Source organism: Oncorhynchus keta, unplaced genomic scaffold, assembly GCF_023373465.1.
Source record: "Oncorhynchus keta strain PuntledgeMale-10-30-2019 unplaced genomic scaffold, Oket_V2 Un_scaffold_2955_pilon_pilon, whole genome shotgun sequence".
Classification (NCBI taxonomy): domain Eukaryota; kingdom Metazoa; phylum Chordata; class Actinopteri; order Salmoniformes; family Salmonidae; genus Oncorhynchus; species Oncorhynchus keta.
In genome coordinates, this window is record NW_026290906.1 from 204,981 (window position 1) to 232,637 (window position 27,657).

The window sequence follows — 27,657 nt, forward strand, 5'->3', positions numbered from 1 at the left end:
CTCTTGTTTAGTTGTGATCACCCAGCAACATGCTGATGTTTAGCTGTGATCACCTAGCAACAGGCTGTTGTTTACCTGTGATCACCTAGCAAGAGGCTGTTGTTTAGCTTTGATAACCTAGCAACAGGCTGTTGTTAAGCTGTGATCACCAAGCAACAGGCTGTTGTTTAGCAGTTTTTTTTGTAGTGATCATCAAGCAAGAGGCTGTTGTTTAGCTGTGTTTTTGTAGTGATCACCAAGCAACGGGCTGTCGTTTAGCTGTGATCACCTAGCAACAGGCTTTTGTTTAGCTGTGATCACCTAGCAACAGGCTGTTGTTTCACAGTGTTTTTGTAGTGATCACCAAGCAAGGGGCTGATGTTTAGTGGTGATCACCTAGCAACACACTCTTGTTTAGCTGTGATCACCCAGCAACATGCTGATGTTTAGCTGTGATCACCTAGCAACAGGCTGTTGTTTACCTGTGATCACCTAGCAAGAGGCTGTTCTTTAGCTTTGATAACCTAGCAACAGGCTGTTGTTAAGCTGTGATCACCTAGCAACAGGCTGTTGTTTAGCAGTTTTTTCTGTAGTGATCACCAAGCAATGGGCTGTCGTTTAGCTGTGATCACCAAGCGAGAGGCTTTTTAAAAATAGCTGTGATCACCTAGCAACGGGCTGTTGTTTAGCTGTGATCACCGAGCAACAGGATGTTGTTTAGCTGTGATCACCGAGCAACAAGCTGTTGTTTAGTTGTGTTTTTGTAGTGATCATCAAGCAAGGGGCTGGTGTTTAGCTGTGATCACCAAGCAAGGGGCTGGGGTTTGGCTGTGATCACCTAGCAACAGGCTGTTGTTTAGCTGTGATCACCTAGCAACAGGCTGATGTTTAGCTGTGATCACCTAGCAACAGGCTGTTTTTAGCTGTGATCACCTAGCAAGATGCTGTTGTTTAGCTGTGATCACCTAGCAACCGGCTGTTGTTTAGCTGTGATCACCTAGCAACAGGCTGTTGTTTCGCAGTGTTTTTGTAGTGATCACCAAGCAAGGGTCTGATATTTAGTGGTGATCACCTCGCAACAGGCTGTTGTTTAGCTGTGTTTTTGTAGTGATCACCAAGCAAAATGCTGTTGTTTAGTTGTGTTTTTGTTGTGATCACCAAGCAAGGGGCTGATGTTTAGTGGTGATCACCTAGCAACACACTCTTGTTTAGCTGTGATCACCCAGCAACATGCAGAGTGTTTAGCTGTGATCACCTAGCAACAGGCTGTTGTTTACCTGTGATCACCTAGCAAGAGGCTGTTGTTTAGCTGTGATCACCCAGCAGCAGGCTGATGTTTAGCTGTGATCACCTAGCAACAGGCTGTTGTTTACCTGTGATCACCTAGCAAGAGGCTGTTGTTTAGCTTTGATAACCTAGCAACGGGCTGTTGTTTAGCTGTGATCACCTAGCAACAGGATGTTGTTTAGCTGTGATCACCTAGCAACAAGCTGTTGTTTAGCTGTGTTTTTGTAGTGATCACCAAGCAAGAGGCTGTTGTTTAGCTGTGATCAGCTAGCAACAGGCTGTTGTTTAGCTGTGTTTTTGTAGTCATCACAAAGCAAGGGGCTGTTGTTTAGCTGTGATCACCTAGCAACAGGCTGATGTTTAGCTGTGATCACGTAGCAACAGGCTGTTGTTTCACAGTGTTTTTGTAGTGATCACCAAGCAAGGGGCTGATGTTTAGTGGTGATCATCTAGCAACACACTCTTGTTTAGCTGTGATCACCCAGCAACATGCTGATGTTTAGCTGTGATCACCTAGTAACAGGCTGTTGTTTACCTGTGATCACCTAGCAAGAGGCTGTTGTTTAGCTTTGATAACCTAGCAACAGGCTGTTGTTAAGCTGTGATCACCTAGCAACAGGCTGTTGTTTAGCAGTTTTTTCTGTAGTGATCACCAAGCAATGGGCTGTCGTTTAGCTGTGATCACCAAGCGAGAGGATTTTTTAAATAGCTGTGATCACCTAGCAACGGGCTGTTGTTTACCTGTGATCACCTAGCAAGAGGCTGTTGTTTAGCTTTGATAACCTAGCAACAGGCTGTTGTTAAGCTGTGATCACCAAGCAACAGGCTGTTGTTTAGCAGTTTTTTTGTAGTGATCATCAAGCAAGAGGCTGTTGTTTAGCTGTGTTTTTGTAGTGATCACCAAGCAACGGGCTGTCGTTTAGCTGTGATCACCAAGCTAGAGGCTTTTTTAAAATAGCTGTGATCACCTAGCAACGGGCTGTTGTTTAGCTGTGATCACCTAGCAACAGGATGATGTTTAGCTGTGATCACCTAGCAACAAGCTGTTGTTTAGTTGTGTTTTTGTAGTGATCACCAAGCAAGAGGCTGTTGTTTAGCTGTGATCAGCTAGCAACAGGCTGTTGTTTAGCTGTGTTTTTGTAGTCATCACAAAGCAAGGGGCTGTTGTTTAGCTGTGATCACCTAGCAACAGGCTGATGTTTAGCTGTGATCACGTAGCAACAGGCTGTTGTTTCACAGTGTTTTTGTAGTGATCACCAAGCAAGGGGCTGATGTTTAGTGGTGATCACCTAGCAACACACTCTTGTTTAGCTGTGATCACCCAGCAACATGCTGATGTTTAGCTGTGATCACCTAGTAACAGGCTGTTGTTTACCTGTGATCACCTAGCAAGATGCTGTTGTTTAGCTTTGATAACCTAGCAACAGGCTGTTGTTTAGCAGTTTTTTCTGTAGTGATCACCAAGCAATGGGCTGTCGTTTAGCTGTGATCACCAAGCGAGAGGATTTTTTAAATAGCTGTGATCACCTAGCAACGGGCTGTTGTTTACCTGTGATCACCTAGCAAGAGGCTGTTGTTTAGCTTTGATAACCTAGCAACAGGCTGTTGTTAAGCTGTGATCACCAAGCAACAGGCTGTTGTTTAGCAGTTTTTTTGTAGTGATCATCAAGCAAGAGGCTGTTGTTTAGCAGTTTTTTTGTAGTGATCATCAAGCAAGAGGCTGTTGTTTAGCTGTGTTTTTGTAGTGATCACCAAGCAACGGGCTGTCGTTTAGCTGTGATCACCAAGCTAGAGGCTTTTTTTAAATAGCTGTGATCACCTAGCAACGGGCTGTTGTTTAGCTGTGATCACCTAGCAACAGGATGATGTTTAGCTGTGATCACCTAGCAACAAGCTGTTGTTTAGTTGTGTTTTTGTAGTGATCACCAAGCAAGAGGCTGTTGTTTAGCTGTGATCACCTAGCAACAGGCTGTTGTTTAGTAGTTTTTTTTAAAGTGATCACCTAGCAACAGGCTGTTGTTTAGCAGTGTTTTTGTAGTGATCACCAAGCAAGAGGCTGTTGTTTAGCTGTGATCACCTAGCAACAGGCTGTTGTTTAGTAGTTTTTTAAAAGTGATCACCTAGCAACAGGCTGTTGTTTAGCAGTGTTTTTGTAGTGATCACCAAGCAAAATGCTGTTGTTTAGCTGTGATCACCTAGCAACAGGCTGTTGTTTAGCAGTGTTTTTGTAGTGATCACCAAGCAAGGGGCTAGTGTTTAGCTGTGATCACCTAGCAACAGGCTGATGTTTAGCGGTGATCACCTAGCAACAAGCTGATGTTTAGCTGTGATCACCTAGCAACAGGCTGTTGTTTAGCTGTGATCACCTAGCAAGATGCTGTTGTTTAGCTGTGATCACCTAGCAACAGGCTTTTGTTTAGCAGTGTTTTTGTAGTGATCACCAAGCAAGAGGCTGTTTTTTAGCTGTGATCACCTAGCAAGAGGCTGTTGTTTAGCTTTGATCTCCTAATAACAGGCTGATGTTTAGCTGTGATCACCTAGCAAGAGGCTGTTGTTTAGCTTTGATCTCCTAATAACAGGCTGATGTTTAGCTGTGATCACCTAGCAAGAGGCTGTTGTTTAGCTTTGATCACCTAGCAACAGGCTGTTGTTAAGCTGTGATCACCAAGCAACAAGCTGTTGTTTAGCTGTGATCACCTAGCAACAAGCTGTTGTTTAGTTGTGTTTTTGTAGTGATCACCAAGCAACGGGCTGTTGTTTAGCTGTGATCACCTAGCAACAAGCTGTTGTTTAGCTGTGATCACCTAGCAACAAGCTGTTGTTTAGTTGTGTTTTTGTAGTGATCACAAAGCAAGGGGCTGTTGTTTAGCTGTGATCACCTAGCAACAGGCTGATGTTTAGCTGTGATCACCTAGCAACAGACTGTTGTTTAGCTGTGATCACCTCGCAAGATGCTGTTGTTTAGCAGTGTTTTTGTAGTGATCACCAAGCAAGAGGCTGTTGTTTAGCTGTGATCACCTAGCAACAGGCTGTTGTTTAGTAGTTTTTTAAAAAGTGATCACCTAGCAACAGGCTGTTGTTTAGCAGTGTTTTTGTAGTGATCACCAAGCAAGAGGCTGTTGTTTAGCTGTGATCACCTAGCAACAGGCTGTTGTTTAGTAGTTTTTAAAAGTGATCACCTAGCAACAGGCTGTTGTTTAGCAGTGATCACCTGTTTTTGTAGTGATCACCAAGCAACAGGCTGTTGTTTAGCTGTGATCACCTAGCAACAGGCTGTTGTTTCGCAGTGTTTTTGTAGTGATCACCAAGCAAGGGGCTAGTGTTTAGCTGTGATCACCTAGCAACAGGCTGATGTTTAGCGGTGATCACCTAGCAACAAGCTGATGTTTAGCTGTGATCACCTAGCAACAGGCTGATGTTTAGCTGTGATCACCTAGCAACAGACTGTTGTTTAGCTGTGATCACCTCGCAAGATGCTGTTGTTTAGCAGTGTTTTTGTAGTGATCACCAAGCAAGAGGCTGTTGTTTAGCTGTGATCACCTAGCAACAGGCTGTTGTTTAGTAGTTTTTTAAAAGTGATCACCTAGCAACAGGCTGTTGTTTAGCAGTGTTTTTGTAGTGATCACCAAGCAAGAGGCTGTTGTTTAGCTGTGATCACCTAGCAACAGGCTGTTGTTTAGTAGTTTTTAAAAGTGATCACCTAGCAACAGGCTGTTGTTTAGCAGTGTTTTGTAGTGATCACCAAGCAAAATGCTGTTGTTTAGCTGTGATCACCTAGCAACAGGCTGTTGTTTCGCAGTGTTTTTGTAGTGATCACCAAGCAAGGGGCTAGTGTTTAGCTGTGATCACCTAGCAACAGGCTGATGTTTAGCGGTGATCACCTAGCAACAAGCTGATGTTTAGCTGTGATCACCTAGCAACAGGCTGTTGTTTAGCTGTGATCACCTAGCAAGATGCTGTTGTTTAGCTGTGATCACCTAGCAACAGGCTTTTGTTTAGCAGTGTTTTTGTAGTGATCACCAAGCAAGAGGCTGTTTTTAGCTGTGATCACCTAGCAAGAGGCTGTTGTTTAGCTTTGATCTCCTAATAACAGGCTGATGTTTAGCTGTGATCACCTAGCAAGAGGCTGTTGTTTAGCTTTGATCTCCTAATAACAGGCTGATGTTTAGCTGTGATCACCTAGCAAGAGGCTGTTGTTTAGCTTTGATCACCTAGCAACAGGCTGTTGTTAAGCTGTGATCACCAAGCAAGAGGCTGTTGTTTAGCTGTCTTTTTGTAGTGGTCACCAAGCAAGAGGCTGTTGTTTAGCTGTGTTTTTATTGTGGTCACCTAGCAACGGGCTGTCGTTTAGCTGTGATCACCAAGCTAGAGGCTTTAAAAAAAGCTGTGATCACCTAGCAACAGGCTGTTGTTTAACTGTGATCACCTAGCAACAGGCTGTTGTTTAGCTGTGATCACCTGGCAAGAGGCTGTTGTTTAGCTTTGATCCCCTAGCAACAGGCAGTTGTTTAGCAGTTTTTATGAAGTGATCACCTGGCAACAGGCTGTTGTTTAACTGTGTTTTTGTAGTGATCACCAAGCAAGAGGCTGTTGTTTAGCTTTGATCACCAATTTAGAGGCTGTTGTTTAGCTTTGATCACCTAGCAACAGGCTGTTGTTTTGTGATCACCTAGCAACAGGCTGTTGTTTAGCAGTTTTTTTGTAGTGATCACCAAGCAACGGGCTGTCGTTCCGCTGTGATCACCAAGCTAGAGGCTTAAAAAAAGCTGTGATCACCTAGCAACAGGCTGTTGTTTAGCTGTGATCACCTAGCAACAGGTTGTTGATTAGCTGTGATCACCTAGCAAGAGGCATTGGTTTAGCTGTGATCACCTAGCAACAAGCTGTTGTTTAGCTGTGATCACCTAGCAACAAGCTGTTGTTTAGTTGTGTTTTTGTAGTGATCACCAAGCAACGGGCTGTTGTTTAGCTGTGATCACCTAGCAACAAGCTGTTGTTTAGCTGTGATCACCTAGCAACAAGCTGTTGTTTAGTTGTGTTTTTGTAGTGATCACAAAGCAAGGGGCTGTTGTTTAGCTGTGATCACCTAGCAACAGGCTGATGTTTAGCTGTGATCACCTAGCAACAGACTGTTGTTTAGCTGTGATCACCTCGCAAGATGCTGTTGTTTAGCAGTGTTTTTGTAGTGATCACCAAGCAAGAGGCTGTTGTTTAGCTGTGATCACCTAGCAACAGGCTGTTGTTTAGTAGTTTTTTTAAAAGTGATCACCTAGCAACAGGCTGTTGTTTAGCAGTGTTTTTGTAGTGATCACCAAGCAAGAGGCTGTTGTTTAGCTGTGATCACCTAGCAACAGGCTGTTGTTTAGTAGTTTTTTAAAAGTGATCACCTAGCAACAGGCTGTTGTTTAGCAGTGATCACCTGTTTTTGTAGTGATCACCAAGCAACAGGCTGTTGTTTAGCTGTGATCACCTAGCAACAGGCTGTTGTTTCGCAGTGTTTTTGTAGTGATCACCAAGCAAGGGGCTAGTGTTTAGCTGTGATCACCTAGCAACAGGCTGATGTTTAGCGGTGATCACCTAGCAACAAGCTGATGTTTAGCTGTGATCACCTAGCAACAGGCTGATGTTTAGCTGTGATCACCTAGCAACAGACTGTTGTTTAGCTGTGATCACCTCGCAAGATGCTGTTGTTTAGCAGTGTTTTTGTAGTGATCACCAAGCAAGAGGCTGTTGTTTAGCTGTGATCACCTAGCAACAGGCTGTTGTTTAGTAGTTTTTTTTAAAGTGATCACCTAGCAACAGGCTGTTGTTTAGCAGTGTTTTTGTAGTGATCACCAAGCAAGAGGCTGTTGTTTAGCTGTGATCACCTAGCAACAGGCTGTTGTTTAGTAGTTTTTTAAAAGTGATCACCTAGCAACAGGCTGTTGTTTAGCAGTGTTTTTGTAGTGATCACCAAGCAAAATGCTGTTGTTTAGCTGTGATCACCTAGCAACAGGCTGTTGTTTCGCAGTGTTTTTGTAGTGATCACCAAGCAAGGGGCTAGTGTTTAGCTGTGATCACCTAGCAACAGGCTGATGTTTAGCGGTGATCACCTAGCAACAAGCTGATGTTTAGCTGTGATCACCTAGCAACAGGCTGTTGTTTAGCTGTGATCACCTAGCAAGATGCTGTTGTTTAGCTGTGATCACCTAGCAACAGGCTTTTGTTTAGCAGTGTTTTTGTAGTGATCACCAAGCAAGAGGCTGTTTTTTAGCTGTGATCACCTAGCAAGAGGCTGTTGTTTAGCTTTGATCTCCTAATAACAGGCTGATGTTTAGCTGTGATCACCTAGCAAGAGGCTGTTGTTTAGCTTTGATCTCCTAATAACAGGCTGATGTTTAGCTGTGATCACCTAGCAAGAGGCTGTTGTTTAGCTTTGATCACCTAGCAACAGGCTGTTGTTAAGCTGTGATCACCAAGCAAGAGGCTGTTGTTTAGCTGTCTTTTGTAGTGGTCACCAAGCAAGAGGCTGTTGTTTAGCTGTGTTTTTATTGTGGTCACCTAGCAACGGGCTGTCGTTTAGCTGTGATCACCAAGCTAGAGGCTTTAAAAAAAGCTGTGATCACCTAGCAACAGGCTGTTGTTTAACTGTGATCACCTAGCAACAGGCTGTTGTTTAGCTGTGATCACCTGGCAAGAGGCTGTTGTTTAGCTTTGATCCCCTAGCAACAGGCAGTTGTTTAGCAGTTTTTATGAAGTGATCACCTGGCAACAGGCTGTTGTTTAACTGTGTTTTTGTAGTGATCACCAAGCAAGAGGCTGTTGTTTAGCTTTGATCACCAATTTAGAGGCTGTTGTTTAGCTTTGATCACCTAGCAACAGGCTGTTGTTAAGCTGTGATCACCTAGCAACAGGCTGTTGTTTAGCAGTTTTTTTTGTAGTGATCACCAAGCAACGGGCTGTCGTTCCGCTGTGATCACCAAGCTAGAGGCTTAAAAAAAGCTGTGATCACCTAGCAACAGGCTGTTGTTTAGCTGTGATCACCTAGCAACAGGTTGTTGATTAGCTGTGATCACCTAGCAAGAGGCATTGGTTTAGCTGTGATCACCTAGCAACAAGCTGTTGTTTAGCTGTGATCACCTAGCAACAAGCTGTTGTTTAGTTGTGTTTTTGTAGTGATCACCAAGCAACGGGCTGTTGTTTAGCTGTGATCACCTAGCAACAAGCTGTTGTTTAGCTGTGATCACCTAGCAACAAGCTGTTGTTTAGTTGTGTTTTTGTAGTGATCACAAAGCAAGGGGCTGTTGTTTAGCTGTGATCACCTAGCAACAGGCTGATGTTTAGCTGTGATCACCTAGCAACAGACTGTTGTTTAGCAGTGTTGTAGTTAGCTGTTGTTTGTGATCAAGCAAGATGCTGTTGTTTAGCAGTGTTTTTGTAGTGATCACCAAGCAAGAGGCTGTTGTTTAGCTGTGATCACCTAGCAACAGGCTGTTGTTTAGTAGTTTTTTAAAGTGATGTTTAGCAACAGGCTGTTGTTTAGCAGTGTTTTTGTAGTGATCACCAAGCAAGAGGCTGTTGTTTAGCTGTGATCACCTAGCAACAGGCTGTTGTTTAGCAGTGTTTTTTTAAAAGTGATCACCTAGCAACAGGCTGTTGTTTAGCAGTGATCACCTGTTTTTGTAGTGATCACCAAGCAACAGGCTGATGTTTAGCTGTGATCACCTAGCAACAGGCTGTTGTTTCGATCAGTGCAACAGGCTTTGTAGTGATCACCAAGCAAGTTGGCTGTCTAGTGGTGTTTAGCTGTGTTTTTATTGTGGTCACCTAGCAACGGGCTGTCAAGCTGTGTCACCAAGCTAGAGGCTTTAAAAAAAGCTGTGATCACCTAGCAACAGGCTGATGTTTAGCGGTGATCACCTAGCAACAAGCTGATGTTTAGCTGTGATCACCTGGCAACAGGCTGATGTTTAGCTTTGATCACCTAGCAACAGACTGTTGTTTAGCTGTGATCACCTGGCAAGATGCTGTTGTTTAGCAGTGTTTTTGTAGTGATCACCAAGCAAGAGGCTGTTGTTTAGCTTTGATCACCAGCAACAGGCTGTTGTTTAGTAGATTTTTTTAAAGTGATCACCTAGCAACAGGCTGTTGTTTAGCAGTGTTTTTGTAGTGATCACCAAGCAAGAGGCTGTTGTTTAGCTGTGATCACCTAGCAACAGGCTGTTGTTTAGTAGTTTTTTAAAAGTGATCACCTAGCAACAGGCTGTTGTTTAGCAGTGTTTTTGTAGTGATCACCAAGCAAAATGCTGTTGTTTAGCTGTGATCACCTAGCAACAGGCTGTTGTTTCGCAGTGTTTTGTAGTGATCACCAAGCAAGGGGCTAGTGTTTAGCTGTGATCACCTAGCAACAGGCTGATGTTTAGCGGTGATCACCTAGCAACAAGCTGATGTTTAGCTGTGATCACCTAGCAACAGGCTGTTGTTTAGCTGTGATCACCTAGCAAGATGCTGTTGTTTAGCTGTGATCACCTAGCAACAGGCTTTTGTTTAGCAGTGTTTTTGTAGTGATCACCAAGCAAGAGGCTGTTTTTTAGCTGTGATCACCTAGCAAGAGGCTGTTGTTTAGCTTTGATCTCCTAATAACAGGCTGATGTTTAGCTGTGATCACCTAGCAAGAGGCTGTTGTTTAGCTTTGATCTCCTAATAACAGGCTGATGTTTAGCTGTGATCACCTAGCAAGAGGCTGTTGTTTAGCTTTGATCACCTAGCAACAGGCTGTTGTTAAGCTGTGATCACCAAGCAAGAGGCTGTTGTTTAGCTGTCTTTTTGTAGTGGTCACCAAGCAAGAGGCTGTTGTTTAGCTGTGTTTTTATAGTGGTCACCTAGCAACGGGCTGTCGTTTAGCTGTGATCACCAAGCTAGAGGCTTTAAAAAAAGCTGTGATCACCTAGCAACAGGCTGTTGTTTAACTGTGATCACCTAGCAACAGGCTGTTGTTTAGCTGTGATCACCTGGCAAGAGGCTGTTGTTTAGCTTTGATCCCCTAGCAACAGGCAGTTGTTTAGCAGTTTTTATGAAGTGATCACCTGGCAACAGGCTGTTGTTTAACTGTGTTTTTGTAGTGATCACCAAGCAAGAGGCTGTTGTTTAGCTTTGTGTTTGTAGTGATCACCTAGCAAGAGGCTGTTGTTTAGCTTTGTGTTTGTAGTGATCACTTAGCAAGAGGCTGTTATTTAGCTTTGTGTTTGTAGTGATCACCTAGCAAGAGGCTGTTATTTAGCTTTGTGTTTGTAGTGATCACCTAGCAAGAGGCTGTTATTTAGCTTTGTGTTTGTAGTGATCACCTAGCAAGAGGCTGTTGTTTAGCTTTGTGTTTGTAGTGATCACCTAGCAAGAGGCTGTTGTTTAGCTTTGTGTTTGTAGTGATCACCTAGCAAGAGGCTGTTATTTAGCTTTGTGTTTGTAGTGATCACCTCGCAACAAGCTGTTATTTAGCTTTGTGTTTGTAGTGATCACCTAGCAACACGTGATGTCAGAGTTAGCAAAACAAATACCCTCTGGATTCATGTAAATAATCATGATATCATTCTGACAGTTATCCTCAGGTGACTTTGTAGTTAATAACATTTCATTAAGAATGTTTTTGGGAAAGCCTTTTCATACACTGTACCATTATGCATTATTTATTATTGATTATTATTGATTTATTAGCATCATCGCTCAGGGCTACACCAAGGTTAGACGTGCGCACCGAACACACAGACGGGGGAAGCCTTGTTGCCTCTTCGGGATGTTGTTGGATTATGATAAATCTCTCCCTCCTCCCTGTCAAGAAAATAGACCGCAACCATCCACAGTGTACACAATCTGTACCAGGAGGTGGGACAGACAGCAGACTGTGTTTTCCTGTTCATCGCCTTGTGACTGACTCCTATTGAGACTCACTTAGATAATTCATTTGAAGATACAGCAGTAGTAATACAAGGATATAACATCTATAGAAGAGACAGGAATGCTTATGGGGGAGGTGTTGTATATATTCAGAGCCATATCCCTGTAATGTTTATAGGGGAGGTGTTGTATATATTCAGAGCCATATCCCTGTAATGTTTATAGGGGAGGTGTTGCTGTATATATTCAGAGCCATATCCCTGTAATGTTTATAGGGGAGGTGTTACTGTATATATTCAGAGCCATATCTCTGTAATGTTTATAGGGGAGGTGTTGTATATATTCAGAGCCATATCCCTGTAATGTTTATAGGGGAGGTGTTGTATATATTCAGAGCCATATCCCTGTAATGTTTATAGGGGAGGTGTTGCTGTATATATTCAGAGCCATATCCCTGTAATGTTTATAGGGGAGGTGTTGTATATATTCAGAGCCATATCCCTGTAATGTTTATGGGGGAGGTGCTGCTGTATATATTCAGAGCCATATCCCTGTAATGTTTATAGGGGAGGTGTTGCTGTATATATTCAGAGCCATATCCCTGTAATGTTTATAGGGGAGGTGTTGTATATATTCAGAGCCATATCCCTGTAATGTTTATAGGGGAGGTGTTGTATATATTCAGAGCCATATCCCTGTAATGTTTATAGGGGAGGTGTTGCTGTATATATTCAGAGCCATATCCCTGTAATGTTTATAGGGGAGGTGTTGTATATATTCAGAGTCATATCCCTGTAATGTTTATAGGGGAGGTGTTGCTGTATATATTCAGAGCCATATCCCTGTAATGTTTATAGGGGAGGTGTTGTATATATTCAGAGCCATATCCCTGTAATGTTTATAGGGGAGGTGTTGTATATATTCAGAGCCATATCCCTGTAATGTTTATAGGGGAGGTGTTGTATATATTCAGAGCCATATCCCTGTAATGTTTATAGGGGAGGTGTTGTATATATTCAGAGCCATATCCCTGTAATGTTTATAGAGGGAGGTGTTGTATATATTCAGAGCCATATCCCTGTAATGTTTATAGGGGAGGTGTTGTATATATTCAGAGCCATATCCCTGTAATGTTTATAGGGGAGGTGTTGTATATATTCAGAGCCATATCCCTGTAATGTTTATAGGGGAGGTGTTGTATATATTCAGAGCCATATCCCTGTAATGTTTATAGGGGAGGTGTTGCTGTATATATTCAGAGCCATATCTCTGTAATGTTTATAGGGGAGGTGTTGTATATATTCAGAGCCATATCCCTGTAATGTTTATAGTGGAGGTGTTGCTGTATATATTCAGAGCCATATCCCTGTAATGTTTATAGTGGAGGTGTTGCTGTATATATTCAGAGCCATATCCCTGTAATGTTTATAGGGGAGGTGTTGTTGTATATATTCAGAGTCATATCCCTGTAATGTTTATAGGGGAGGTGTTGTATATATTCAGAGCCATATCCCTGTAATGTTTATAGGGGAGGTGTTGTATATATTCAGAGCCATATCCCTGTAATGTTTATAGGGGAGGTGTTGTATATATTCAGAGCCATATCCCTGTAATGTTTATAGGGGAGGTGTTGCTGTATATATTCAGAGCCATATCCCTGTAATGTTTATAGGGGAGGTGTTGCTGTATATATTCAGAGCCATATCCCTGTAATGTTTATAGGGGAGGTGTTGCTATATATATTCAGAGCCATATCCCTGTAATGTTTATAGGGGAGGTGTTGCTGTATATATTCAGAGCCATATCCCTGTAATGTTTATAGGGGAGGTGTTGCTGTATATATTCAGAGCCATATCCCTGTAATGTTTATAGGGGAGGTGTTGCTGTATATATTCAGAGCCATATCCCTGTAATGTTTATAGGGGAGGTGTTGCTGTATATATTCAGAGCCATATCCCTGTAATGTTTATAGGGGAGGTGTTGCTGTATATATTCAGAGCCATATCCCTGTAATGTTTATAGGGGAGGTGCTGTATATATTCAGAGCCATATCCCTGTAATGTTTATAGGGGAGGTGTTGTATATATTCAGAGCCATATCCCTGTAATGTTTATAGGGGAGGTGTTGCTGTATATATTCAGAGCCATATCCCTGTAATGTTTATAGGGGAGGTGTTGTATATATTCAGAGCCATATCCCTGTAATGTTTATAGGGGAGGTGTTGTATATATTCAGAGCCATATCCCTGTAATGTTTATAGGGGAGGTGTTGTATATATTCAGAGCCATATCCCTGTAATGTTTATAGGGGAGGTGTTACTGTATATATTCAGAGCCATATCTCTGTAATGTTTATAGGGGAGGTGTTGTATATATTCAGAGCCATATCCCTGTAATGTTTATAGGGGAGGTGTTGTATATATTCAGAGCCATATCCCTGTAATGTTTATAGGGGAGGCCTGTAATGTTTATAGGGGAGGTGTTGCTGTATATATTCAGAGCCATATCCCTGTAATGTTTATAGGGGAGGAGTTACTGTATATATTCAGAGCCATATCCCTGTAATGTTTATAGGGGAGGAGTTACTGTATATATTCAGAGCCATATCCCTGTAATGTTTATAGGGGAGGTGTTGTATATATTCAGAGCCATATCCCTGTAATGTTTATAGGGAGGTGTTACTGTATATATTCAGAGCCATATCCCTGTAATGTTTATAGGGAGGTGTTGTATATATTCAGAGCCATATCCCTGTAATGTTTATAGGGGAGGTGTTGTATATATTCAGAGCCATATCCCTGTAATGTTTATAGGGGAGGTGTTGTATATATTCAGAGCCATATCCCTGTAATGTTTATAGGGGAGGTGTTACTGTATATATTCAGAGCCATATCCCTGTAATGTTTATAGGGGAGGTGTTGTATATATTCAGAGCCATATCCCTGTAATGTTTATAGGGGAGGTGTTGTATATATTCAGAGCCATATCCCTGTAATGTTTATGGGGGAGGTGCTGCTGTATATATTCAGAGCCATATCCCTGTAATGTTTATAGGGGAGGTGTTGCTGTATATATTCAGAGCCATATCCCTGTAATGTTTATAGGGGAGGTGTTGCTGTATATATTCAGAGCCATATCCCTGTAATGTTTATAGGGGAGGTGTTGTATATATTCAGAGCCATATCCCTGTAATGTTTATAGGGGAGGTGTTGCTGTATATATTCAGAGCCATATCCCTGTAATGTTTATAGGGGAGGTGTTGTATATATTCAGAGCCATATCCCTGTAATGTTTATAGGGGAGGTGTTGCTGTATATATTCAGAGCCATATCCCTGTAATGTTTATAGGGGAGGTGTTGGGAGGTGTTGTATATATTCAGAGCCATATCCCTGTAATGTTTATAGGGGAGGTGTTGTATATATTCAGAGCCATATCCCTGTAATGTTTATAGGGGAGGTGTTGTATATATTCAGAGCCATATCCCTGTAATGTTTATAGGGGAGGTGTTACTGTATATATTCAGAGCCATATCTCTGTAATGTTTATAGGGGAGGTGTTGTATATATTCAGAGCCATATCCCTGTAATGTTTATAGGGGAGGTGTTGTATATATTCAGAGCCATATCCCTGTAATGTTTATAGGGGAGGTGTTGCTGTATATATTCAGAGCCATATCCCTGTAATGTTTATAGAGGAGGAGTTACTGTATATATTCAGAGCCATATCCCTGTAATGTTTATAGGGGAGGAGTTACTGTATATATTCAGAGCCATATCCCTGTAATGTTTATAGGGGAGGTGTTGTATATATTCAGAGCCATATCTCTGTAATGTTTATAGGGGAGGTGTTACTGTATATATTCAGAGCCATATCCCTGTAATGTTTATAGGGGAGGTGTTACTGTATATATTCAGAGTCATATCCCTGTAATGTTTAGAGAAGATCTTATGTCTTGTGTTATTGAAGTGTTGTGGTTGCAGGTTCACTTGGCCCTTCATCTAAAGCCTTTTCTTTTGGAGTGTTGCTATAGTTACCACCAAGTGGTAACAGTCAGTGTCTAAATAACAGTCAATTAGAGGTGAGGTGGAGGAGGTGTGGGAGAGGTGGAAAATGACAAACATCCTGGCATTGATGGAAAGCTACTGAGGATGGTAGCTGACTCTATAGCCACTCCTATCTGTCATATCTTTAATCTGAGCCTAGAGGAAAGTCTTTGTCCTCAGGCCTGGAGGGAAGCCAAAGTAATTCCACTACCCAGGAGTGGTAAAGTTTACTGGTTCTAACAGCAGACCTATCAGCTTGCTGCCAGCTCATAGTAAACTCTTGGAAATGTTTGACCAAATACAATGCTATTTCTCTGTAAACAAATTAACAGACTTTCAGCAGGCTTATAGAGCAGGGCCCTCAACATGTACTGCATTGACACAAATGACTGATGATTGGTTAAAATAAATTGATAAGAAGAAGATTGTGGGAGCTGTACTGTTAGATTTCAGTGCAGCCTTTGATATTATTGACCATAACCAGTTGTTGAGAAAACGTATGTGTTATGGCTTTTCAACCTCTGCCATATCGTGTTTTCCGAGCTATTTATCTAATAGAACTCAAAGGGTTTTCTTTAATGGAAGCTTCTCTAATGTCAAACATGTAAAGTGTGGTGTACCGCAGGGCAGCTCTCTAGGCCCTCTACTCTTTTCTATTGTTACCGATGACCTGCCACTGGCATTAAACAAAGCATGTGTGTCCATGTATGCTGATGATTCAACCATATACGCATCAGCAACCACAGCTAATGAAGTCACTGAAACCCTTAACAAAGAGTTGCAGTCTGTTTTGGAATGGGTGGCCAGTAATAAACTGGTCCTGAATTACTTGCCGTTACCTTAGATTGTAAATTGTCATTGTCAAAACATATACACTACCATTCAGAAGTTTGGGGTCACGAAGAAATGTCCTTGTTTTTGAATGAAAAGCTACTTTTTTTGGTCCATTAAAATAACATCAAATTGATCAGATATACAGTGTAGACATTGTTAATGTTGTAATTTTGTGATTTTTAATGGAATGTCTACATAGGTGTACAAAGGCCCATTATCAGCAACCATCACTCCTGTGTTCCAATGGCACGTTGTGTTAGCTAATCCAAGTTTAACATTTTAAAAGGCTAATTGATCATTAGAAAACCCTTTTGCAATTATGTTAGCACAGCTGAAAACTGTTCTGATTAAAGAAGCAATAAAACTGACCTTCTTCAGACTAGTTGAGTATCTGGAGCATCAGCATTTGTGGGTTCGATTACCGGCTCAAACTGGCAAGAAACAAAGACCTTTCTTCTGAAACTCATCAGTCTATTCTGGTTCTGAGAAATTATGGCTATTCCATGCAAGAAATTGTCAAGAAACTGAAGATCTCGTACAACTTTGTGTACTACTCCCTTCACAGAACAGCACAAACTGTCTCTAACCAGAATAGAAAGAGGAGTGGGAGGCCCCGATGCACAACTGAGCAAGAGGACAAGTACATTAGAGTGTCTAGTTTGAGAAACAGACACCTCACAAGTCCTCAACTGGCAGCTTCATTAAATAGTACCCGCATAACACCAGTCTCAACGTCAACAGTGAAGAGGCGACTCCAGGATGCTGGCCTTCTAGGCAGAGTTCCTCTGTCCAGTCTCAACGTCAACAGTGAAGAGGCGACTCCGGGATGCTGACCTTCTAGGCACAGTTCCTCTGTCCAGTCTCAACGTCAACAGTGAAGAGGCGACTCCGGGATGCTGACCTTCTAGGCACAGTTCCTCTGTCCAGTCTCAACGTCAACAGTGAAGAGGCGACTCTGGGATGCTGGCCTTCTAGGCAGAGTTCCTCTGTCCAGTCTCAACGTCAACAGTGAAGAGGCGACTCTGGGATGCTGGCCTTCTAGGCAGAGTTCCTCTGTCCAGTCTCAACGTCAACAGTGAAGAGGCGACTCTGGGATGCTGGCCTTCTAGGCAGAGTTCCTCTGTCCAGTCTCAACGTCAACAGTGAAGAGGCGACTCTGGGATGCTGGCCTTCTAGGCAGAGTTCCTCTGTCCAGTCTCAACGTCAACAGTGAAGAGGCGACTCTGGGATGCTGTCCTTCTAGGCAGAGTTCCTCTGTCCAGTCTCAACGTCAACAGTGAAGAGGCGACTCTGGGATGCTGGCCTTCTAGGTAGAGTTCCTCTGTCCAGTCTCAACGTCAACAGTGAAGAGGCGACTCTGGGATGCTGGCCTTCTAGGCAGAGTTCCTCTGTCCAGTCTCAACGTCAACAGTGAAGGGGCGACTCTGGGATGCTGGCCTTCTAGGCAGAGTTCCTCTGTCCAGTCTCAACGTCAACAGTGAAGAGGCGACTCTGGGATGCTGTCCTTCTAGGCAGAGTTCCTCTGTCCAGTCTCAACGTCAACAGTGAAGAGGCGACTCTGGGATGCTGGCCTTCTAGGCAGAGTTCCTCTGTCCAGTCTCAACGTCAACAGTGAAGAGGCGACTCTGGGATGCTGTCCTTCTAGGCAGAGTTCCTCTGTCCAGTCTCAACATCAACAGTGAAGAGGCGACTCTGGGATGCTGACTTTCTTGGCAGAGTTCCTCTGTCCAGTCTCAACGTCAACAGTGAAGAGGCGACTCTGGGATGCTGACTTTCTAGGCAGAGTTCCTCTGTCCAGTCTCAACGTCAACAGTGAAGAGGCGACTCTGGGATGCTGGCCTTCTAGGCCGAGTTGCAATGAAAAAGCCATATCTCAGACTGGCCAATAAAAAAGATTAAGATGTACAAAAGAACACAGACACTGGACAGAGGAAGAATGTACATAAGTGTTATGGACAGACTAATCTAAGTTTGAGGGGTTTGGATCACAAAGAAGAACATTCGTGAGACGCAGAAAAAATGAAAAGATGCTGGAGGAGTGCTTGACGCCACCTGTCAAGCATGGTGGAGGCAATGTGATGGTCTGGGGGTGCTTTGGTGGTGGTAAAGTGGGACATTTGTTCAGGATAAAAGGGATCTTAAAGAAGGAAGGCTATCACTCCATTTTGCAACGTCATGCCATACCCTGTGGCCGGCGCTTAATTGGAGCCAATTTCCTCCTACAACAGGACAATGACCCAAAGCACAGCTCCAAACTATGCAATAACTATTTAGGGAGGAAGCAGTCAGCTGGTATTCTGTCTATAATGGAGTGTCCAGCACAGTCACCGGATCTCAACCCTATTGATCTGTTATGGGAGCAGCTTGACTGTATGGTACGTAAGAAGAGCCCATCAAGCCAATCCAACTTGTGGGAGGTGCTTCAGGAATCATGGGGTGAAATCTCTTCAGATTCCCTCAACACATTGACAACTGGTTTCATCAGACCAGAAAATCTTGCCCTTTAGGTGCCTTTTGGCTCCAAGCGGGCTGACATGTGTCTATTACTGAGTGGCTTCTATTTGGCCACTCTATCATAAAGGCAAATTAATTTAATTGAAACTTTTAAATGAGAAGTAGTGTAGGGAATATGACGTGGAAAAAGTAACCTGCTGAAAATGAGTCTGTAACCTGCTGATTAGCCGACACTAATGGAAAACACTGGTGTGTGTGTGTTTTAAAGCCCTTTACCAGGCTATAATATAAGATGTTATGACTAACAAAGTGTGTGTGTGTGTGTGTGTGTGTGTGTGTGTGTGTGTGTGTGTGTGTGTGTGTGTGTGTGTGTGTGTGTGTGTGTGTGTGTGTGTGTGTGTGTGTGTGTGTGTGTGTGTGTGTGTGTGTGTGTGTGTGTGTGTGTGTGTGTGTGTGTGTGTGTGTGTGTGTGTAGCCTACAACAACTCCCTGCAGGTCCAGAACAATGATGAGTGCCCCCCTGATAATTACTTCATCCAGGAGGACAGTGGAGAGGTGAGGAACATCTAACCTCTGACCCCTAACCTCATACCTGAACCAAGTTCCTTAGGTTAAACTATACATGACAACAGCTGCTCTTTGTGTAGTCTTTGTTTCAATCTTCCTGTCCAGCGACAACATTTAACAACTACCTAGGGAAGCAGAAGATCTGCGTTATAGTGTGATTGAAATTGAAATTCCTGAGTTCATGTAGCCTGCGTTCACAGTAAACACAGCATATTGGTTAGGGTTAACCTACCCCATTCACAGTAAACACAGCATATTGGTTAGGGTTAACCTACCCCATTCACAGTAAACACAGCATATTGGTTAGGGTTAACCTACCCCATTCACAGTAAACACAGCATATTGGTTAGGGTTAACCTACCCCATTCACAGTAAACACAGCATATTGGTTAGGGTTAACCTACCCCATTCACAGTAAACACAGCATATTGGTTAGGGTTAACCTACCCCATTCACAGTAAACACAGCATATTGGTTAGGTGTAACCTACCCCATTCACAGTAAACACAGCATATTGGTTAGGGTTAACCTACCCCATTCACAGTAAACACAGCATATTGGTTAGGGTTAACCTACCCCATTCACAGTAAACACAGCATATTGGTTAGGGTTAACCTACCCCATTCACAGTAAACACAGCATATTGGTTAGGGTTAACCTACCCCATTCACAGTAAACACAGCATATTGGTTAGGGTTAGAGTTAACCTACCCCATTCACAGTAAACACAGCATATTGGTTAGGGTTAACCTACCCCATTCACAGTAAACACAGCATATTGGTTAGGGTTAACCTACCCCATTCACAGTAAACACAGCATATTGGTTAGGGTTAACCTACCCCATTCACAGTAAACACACCATATTGGTTAGGGTTAGGGTTAACCTACCCCATTCACAGTAAACACAGCATATTGGTTAGGGTTAACCTACCCCATTCACAGTAAACACAGCATATTGGTTAGGGTTAACCTACCCCATTCACAGTAAACACAGCATATTGGTTAGGGTTAACCTACCCCATTCACAGTAAACACAGCATATTGGTTAGGGTTAACCTACCCCATTCACAGTAAACACACCATATTGGTTAGGGTTAACCTACCCCATTCACAGTAAACACAGCATATTGGTTAGGGTTAACCTACCCCATTCACAGTAAACACACCATATTGGTTAGGGTTAACCTACCCCATTCACAGTAAACACAGAACATTGGTTAGGGTTAACCTACCCCATTCACAGTAAACACAGCATATTGGTTAGGGTTAACCTACCCCATTCACAGTAAACACAGAACATTGGTTAGGGTTAACCTACCCCATTCACAGTAAACACAGCATATTGGTTAGGGTTAACCTACCCCATTCACAGTAAACACAGCATATTGGTTAGGGTTAACCTAACCCATTCACAGTAAACACAGCATATTGGTTAGGGTTAACCTACCCCATTCACAGTAAACACAGCATATTGGTTAGGGTTAACCTACCCCATTCACAGTAAACACAGCATATTGGTTAGGGTTAACCTACCCCATTCACAGTAAACACAGCATATTGGTTAGGGTTAACCTACCCCATTCACAGTAAACACAGCATATTGGTTAGGGTTAACCTACCCCATTCACAGTAAACACAGCATATTGGTTAGGGTTAACCTACCCCATTCACAGTAAACACAGCATATTGGTTAGGGTTAACCTACCCCATTCACAGTAAACACACCATATTGGTTAGGGTTAACCTACCCCATTCACAGTAAACACAGCATATTGGTTAGGGTTAACCTACCCCATTCACAGTAAACACAGCATATTGGTTAGGGTTAGGGTTAACCTACCCCATTCACAGTAAACACAGCATATTGGTTAGGGTTAACCTACCCCATTCACAGTAAACACAGCATATTGGTTAGGGTTAACCTACCCCATTCACAGTAAACACACCATATTGGTTAGGGTTAACCTACCCCATTCACAGTAAACACAGCATATTGGTTAGGGTTAACCTACCCCATTCACAGTAAACACAGCATATTGGTTAGGGTTAACCTAACCCATTCACAGTAAACACAGCATATTGGTTAGGGTTAACCTACCCCATTCACAGTAAACACAGCATATTGGTTAGGGTTAACCTACCCCATTCACAGTAAACACAGCATATTGGTTAGGGTTAACCTACCCCATTCACAGTAAACACAGCATATTGGTTAGGGTTAACCTACCCCATTCACAGTAAACACAGCATATTGGTTAGGGTTAACCTACCCCATTCACAGTAAACACAGCATATTGGTTAGGGTTAACCTACCCCATTCACAGTAAACACACCATATTGGTTAGGGTTAACCTACCCCATTCACAGTAAACACAGCATATTGGTTAGGGTTAACCTACCCCATTCACAGTAAACACAGCATATTGGTTAGGGTTAACCTACCCCATTCACAGTAAACACAGCATATTGGTTAGGGTTAACCTACCCCATTCACAGTAAACACAGCATATTGGTTAGGGTTAACCTACCCCATTCACAGTAAACACACCATATTGGTTAGGGTTAACCTACCCCATTCACAGTAAACACAGCATATTGGTTAGGGTTAACCTACCCCATTCACAGTAAACACAACATATTGGTTAGGGTTAACCTACCCCATTCACAGTAAACACAGCATATTGGTTAGGGTTAACCTACCCCATTCACAGTAAACACACCATATTGGTTAGGGTTAGGGTTAACCTACCCCATTCACAGTAAACACAGCATATTGGTTAGGGTTAACCTACCCCATTCACAGTAAACACACCATATTGGTTAGGGTTAACCTACCCCATTCACAGTAAACACAGCATATTGGTTAGGGTTAACCTACCCCATTCACAGTAAACACAGCATATTGGTTAGGGTTAACCTACCCCATTCACAGTAAACACAGCATATTGGTTAGGGTTAACCTACCCCATTCACAGTAAACACAGCATATTGGTTAGGGTTAACCTACCCCATTCACAGTAAACACAGCATATTGGTTAGGGTTAGAGTTAACCTACCCCATTCACAGTAAACACAGCATATTGGTTAGGGTTAACCTACCCCATTCACAGTAAACACAGCATATTGGTTAGGGTTAACCTACCCCATTCACAGTAAACACAGCATATTGGTTAGGGTTAACCTACCCCATTCACAGTAAACACAACATATTGGTTAGGGTTAACCTACCCCATTCACAGTAAACACAGCATATTGGTTAGGGTTAACCTACCCCATTCACAGTAAACACAGCATATTGGTTAGGGTTAACCTACCCCATTCACAGTAAACACAGCATATTGGTTAGGGATAACCTACCCCATTCACAGTAAACACAGCATATTGGTTAGGGTTAACCTACCCCATTCACAGTAAACACAGCATATTGGTTAGGGTTAACCTACCCCATTCACAGTAAACACAGCATATTGGTTAGGGTTAACCTACCCCATTCACAGTAAACACAGCATATTGGTTAGGGTTAACCTACCCCATTCACAGTAAACACAGCATATTGGTTAGGGTTAATCTACCCCATTCACAGTAAACACACCATATTGGTTAGGGTTAACCTACCCCATTCACAGTAAACACAGCATATTGGTTAGGGTTAACCTACCCCATTCACAGTAAACACAGCATATTGGTTAGGGTTAACCTACCCCATTCACAGTAAACACAGCATATTGGTTAGGGTTAACCTACCCCATTCACAGTAAACACAGCATATTGGTTAGGGTTAACCTAACCCATTCACAGTAAACACAGCATATTGGTTAGGGTTAACCTAACCCATTCACAGTAAACACAGCATATTGGTTAGGGTTAACCTACCCCATTCACAGTAAACACAGCATATTGGTTAGGGTTAACCTAACCCATTCACAGTAAACACAGCATATTGGTTAGGGTTAACCTAACCCATTCACAGTAAACACAGCATATTGGTTAGGGTTAACCTAACCCATTCACAGTAAACACAGCATATGTCGGCTCACTCAGAAATTACCTAAACATTTCAATCGAGCTATAACGCAGAACAAGGAAGAACTAGCTAGCTGGCTAAATCTGCAACATTTACAGTAAACACAGCATATTGGTTAGGGTTAACCTAACTACCCCTACTCAGGGAAGAACTAGCTAGCTGGATAAATCGACCCCAACCCAGGGAAGAACTAGCTAGCTGGGTAAATCTACCCCTACCCAGGGAAGAACTAGCAAGCTGGGTAAATCTACCCCTACCCAGGGAAGAACGAGCTAGCTGGCTAAATCTGCCACATTTACAGACATGTTGATTGATGTATCCTGTCAAATACACAATGCTCTAACCACTCGGCTACCTGCTGGTTACAGGCCCAACGCTCTAACCACTAGACAACCTGCTTGTTACTGAGCCGACGCTCTAACCATTAGGCTATCTGCTGGTTACTGGCCCAACGCTCTAACCACTAGACAACCTGCTTGTTACTGAGCCGACGCTCTAACCATTAGGCTATCTGCTGGTTACTGGCCCAACGCTCTAACCACTAGACAACCTGCTTGTTACTGAGCCGACGCTCTAACCATTAGGCTACCTGCTGGTTACTGGCCCAACGCTCTAACCATTAGGCGACCTGCTGGTTACTGGCCCAACCCTCTAACCACTAGGCTACCTGCTGGTTACTGGCCCAACGCTCTAACCATTAGGCTACCTGCTGGTTACTGGCCCAACGCTCTAACCACTAGACTACCTGCTGGCTACTGGCCCAACGCTCTAACCACTAGACTACCTGCAGGTTACTGGCCAAACACTCTAACCACTAGGCTACCTGTTGGTTACTGGCCCAACGCTTTAACCACTAGGCTACCTGCTGGTTACTGGCCCAACGCTCTAACCACTAGACTACCTGCTGGTTACGAGTCCAACGCTCTAACTCCAACCACCCTAACCACTCTAACTGTGACCACTCTAACCACTCTAACTCTAACCACCCTAACCACTTTAACTCTAACCACCCTAACCACTCTAACTCTAACCACCCTAACCACTCTAACCACCCTAACGACTCTTACCACTCTAACCACCCTAACCACTCTAACTAACCCTAACCACACTAACCACTCTAACTCTAACTACTCTAACCACTCTAACTCTAACCACCCTAACCACTTTAACTCTAACCACCCTAACCACTTTAACTCTAACCACCCTAACCACTTTAACTCTAACTCTAACCACCCTAACCACACTAACTCTAACCACCCTAACTCTAACCACCCTAACCACTCTAACCACCCTAACTCCAACCACTCTAATCACCCTAACCACTCTAACTCTAACCACCCTAAATCTAACCACCCTAACCACTCTAACTCTAACCACCCTAACCACTCTAACCCTAACCACACTAACTCTAACTACTCTAACCACTCTAACTCTAACCACCATAACCACTTTAACTCTAACCACCCTAACTCTAACCACCCTAACCACTTTAACTCTAACCACCCTAACTCTAACCACTCTAACCAGTCTAACTCTAACCACCCTAACTCTAACCACCCTAACCACTCTAACTCTAACCACTCTAACGCCAACCACTCTAACCACACTAACTCTAACCACCCTAAATCTAACCACCCTAACCACTCTAACTCTAACCACCCTAACCACTCTAACTCTAACCACGCTAACCACTCCAACTCTAACCACCCTAACTCTAACCAGTCTAACCACTCTAACCACCCTAACCACTCTAACTCTAACCACCCTAACCACTCTAACTCTAACCACGCTAACCACTCCAACCACTCTAACTCTAACCAGTCTAACCACTCTAACTCTAACCACCCTAACCACACTAACTCTAACCAGTCTAACCACTCTAACTCTAACCACTCTAACCACACTAACATCTAACCACCCTAACCACACTAACTCTAACCACCCAAACCACTCTAACTCTAACCACTCTAACTCTAACCACCCTAACCACTTTATCTCTAACCACTCTAACCACCCTAACCACCCTAACACTAACCACCCTAACTCTAACCACCCTAACCATACTAACTACCCTAACACTAACCACTCTAACAACTCTAACCAACCTAACCACTCTAACCACCCTATCTCTAACCACCCTCACTCTAACCACTCTAATCACCCTCACTCTAACCACCCTCACCCTAACCACTCTAACTCTAACCACCCTAACCACACTAACTCTAACCACCCAAACCACTCTAACTCTAACCACTCTAACTCTAACCACCCTAACCACTTTATCTCTAACCACTCTAACCACCCTAACCACCCTAACACTAACCACCCTAACTCTAACCACCCTAACCATACTAACTACCCTAACACTAACCACTCTAACAACTCTAACCAACCTAACCACTCTAACCACCCTATCTCTAACCACCCTCACTCTAACCACTCTAATCACCCTCACTCTAACCACCCTCAATCTAACCACCCTCAATCTAACCACCCTCACTCTAACCACTCTAATCACCCTCACTCTAACCACCCTATCTCTAACCACCCTCACTCTAACCACTCTAATCACCCTCACTCTAACCACCCTCAATCTAACCACCCTCACCCTAACCACTCCAACTCTAACTACCCTAACTCGAGCCACTCTAACTACTCTAACTCTAACCCCCTAACCACTCTAACTCTAACCACCCTAACTCTAACCACCCTAACCCCCCTAACCACTCTAACCACCCTAACCACTCTAACTCTAACCACCCTAACTCTAACCACCCTAACTCTAACCACCCTAACCACTCTAACTCTAACCACCCTAACTCTAACCACCCTACCTCTAACCACCCTAACCACCCTACCTCTAACCACCCTAACTCTAACTACCCTAACCCCCCCAACTCTAACCACCCTAACCACCCTAACTCTAACCACCCTAACCACCCTAACTCTAACCACCCTAACTCTAACCACCCTAACTCTAACCACCCTAACCACTCTAACTCTAACCACCCTAACCACTTTAACTCTAACCACCCTAACCACTCTAACTCTAACCACTCTAACCAGTCTAAGTCTAACCATCCTAACCACACTAACTCTAACCACCCTAAATCTAACCACCCTAACCACTCTAACCACTCTAACTCTAACCACGGTAACCACTCCAGCCACTCTAACTCTAACCACCCTAACCACTCTAACTCTAACCACCCTAACCACTCTAACTCTAACCACCCTAACCACTCTAACTCTAACCACCCTAACCACACTAACTCTAACCAGTCTAACAACTCTAACTCTAACCAACCTAACCACTCAAACGCCAACCACCCTAACCACACTAACTCTAACCACCCTAACCACACTAACTCTAACCAGTCTAACCACTCTAACTCTAACCACTCTAACTCTAACCAACCTAACCACACTAACATCTAACCACCCTAACTCTAACCACCCTAACCACTCTAACTCTAACCACCCTAACCACCCTCACCACTCTAACCACCCTAACTCTAACCACCCTACCTCTAACCACCCTAACTCTAACTACCCTAACCCCCCCAACTCTAACCACCCTAACCACCCTAACTCTAACCACCCTAACTCTAACCACCCTAACTCTAACCACCCTAACCACTTTAACTCTAACCACCCTAACCACTCTAACTCTAACCACTCTAACCACTCTAACTCTAACCACCCTAACCACACTAACTCTAACCACCCTAAATCTAACCACCCTAACCACTCTAACCACTCTAACTCTAACCACCCTAACCACTCTAACTCTAACCACCCTAACCACTCTAACTCTAACCACCCTAACCATTCTAACTCTAACCAGTCTAACCACTCTAACTCTAACCAACCTAACCACTCAAACGCCAACCACCCTAACCACACTAACTCTAACCACCCTAACCACACTAACTCTAACCAGTCTAACCACTCTAACTCTAACCACTCTAACTCTAACCAACCTAACCACACTAACATCTAACCACCCTAACCACACTAACTCTAACTCTAACCACCCTAACTCTAACCACCCTAACCACTAACTCTAACCACTCTAACTCTAACCACTCTAACTCTAACCACTCTAACCAACCTAACCACCCTAACCACTCTAACTCTAACCAACCTATCTCTAACCACCCTCACTCTAACCACTCTAATCACCCTCACTCTAACCACCCTCAATCTAACCACCCTCACCCTAACCACTCTACCTCTAACCACCCTAGCCACTCTAATCACCCTCACTCTAACCACCCTCAATCTAACCACCCTCACCCTAACCACCCTAACCACTCCAACTCTAACTACCCTAACTCAAGCCACTCTAACTACTCTAACTTTAACCCCCTAACCACTCTAACTCTAACCACCCTAACTCTAACCACCCTAACCCCCCTAACCACTCTAACCACCCTAACTCTAACCACCCTAACCACCCTAACCACCCTACCTCTAACCACCCTAACTCTAACTACCCTAACCCCCCAACTCTAACCACCCTAACCCCCCAACTCTAACCACCCTAACCACCCTAACTCTAACCACCCTAACCACCCTAACTCTAACCACCCTAA

The 27,657-nt window shown here is 43.3% G+C and overlaps 1 protein-coding gene across 3 annotated transcripts in view; it reads left to right on the plus strand.

Moving 5' to 3' along the window:
• The window catches only part of atp1b2a (ATPase Na+/K+ transporting subunit beta 2a), a 115,825-nt gene that overhangs the window by 68,527 nt on the left and 19,641 nt on the right, over positions 1–27,657 (plus strand). For all 3 annotated transcript variants that reach the window (XR_008131468.1, XM_052515543.1, XM_052515544.1), the window contains exon 4: positions 18,943–19,022. Coding sequence is in view for 2 of the 3 variants with exons in the window: in XM_052515543.1 (XP_052371503.1) it covers positions 18,943–19,022 (80 nt within the window). In the remaining variant the exon portion in view is untranslated. The remainder of the gene's footprint in view (positions 1–18,942; positions 19,023–27,657) is intronic.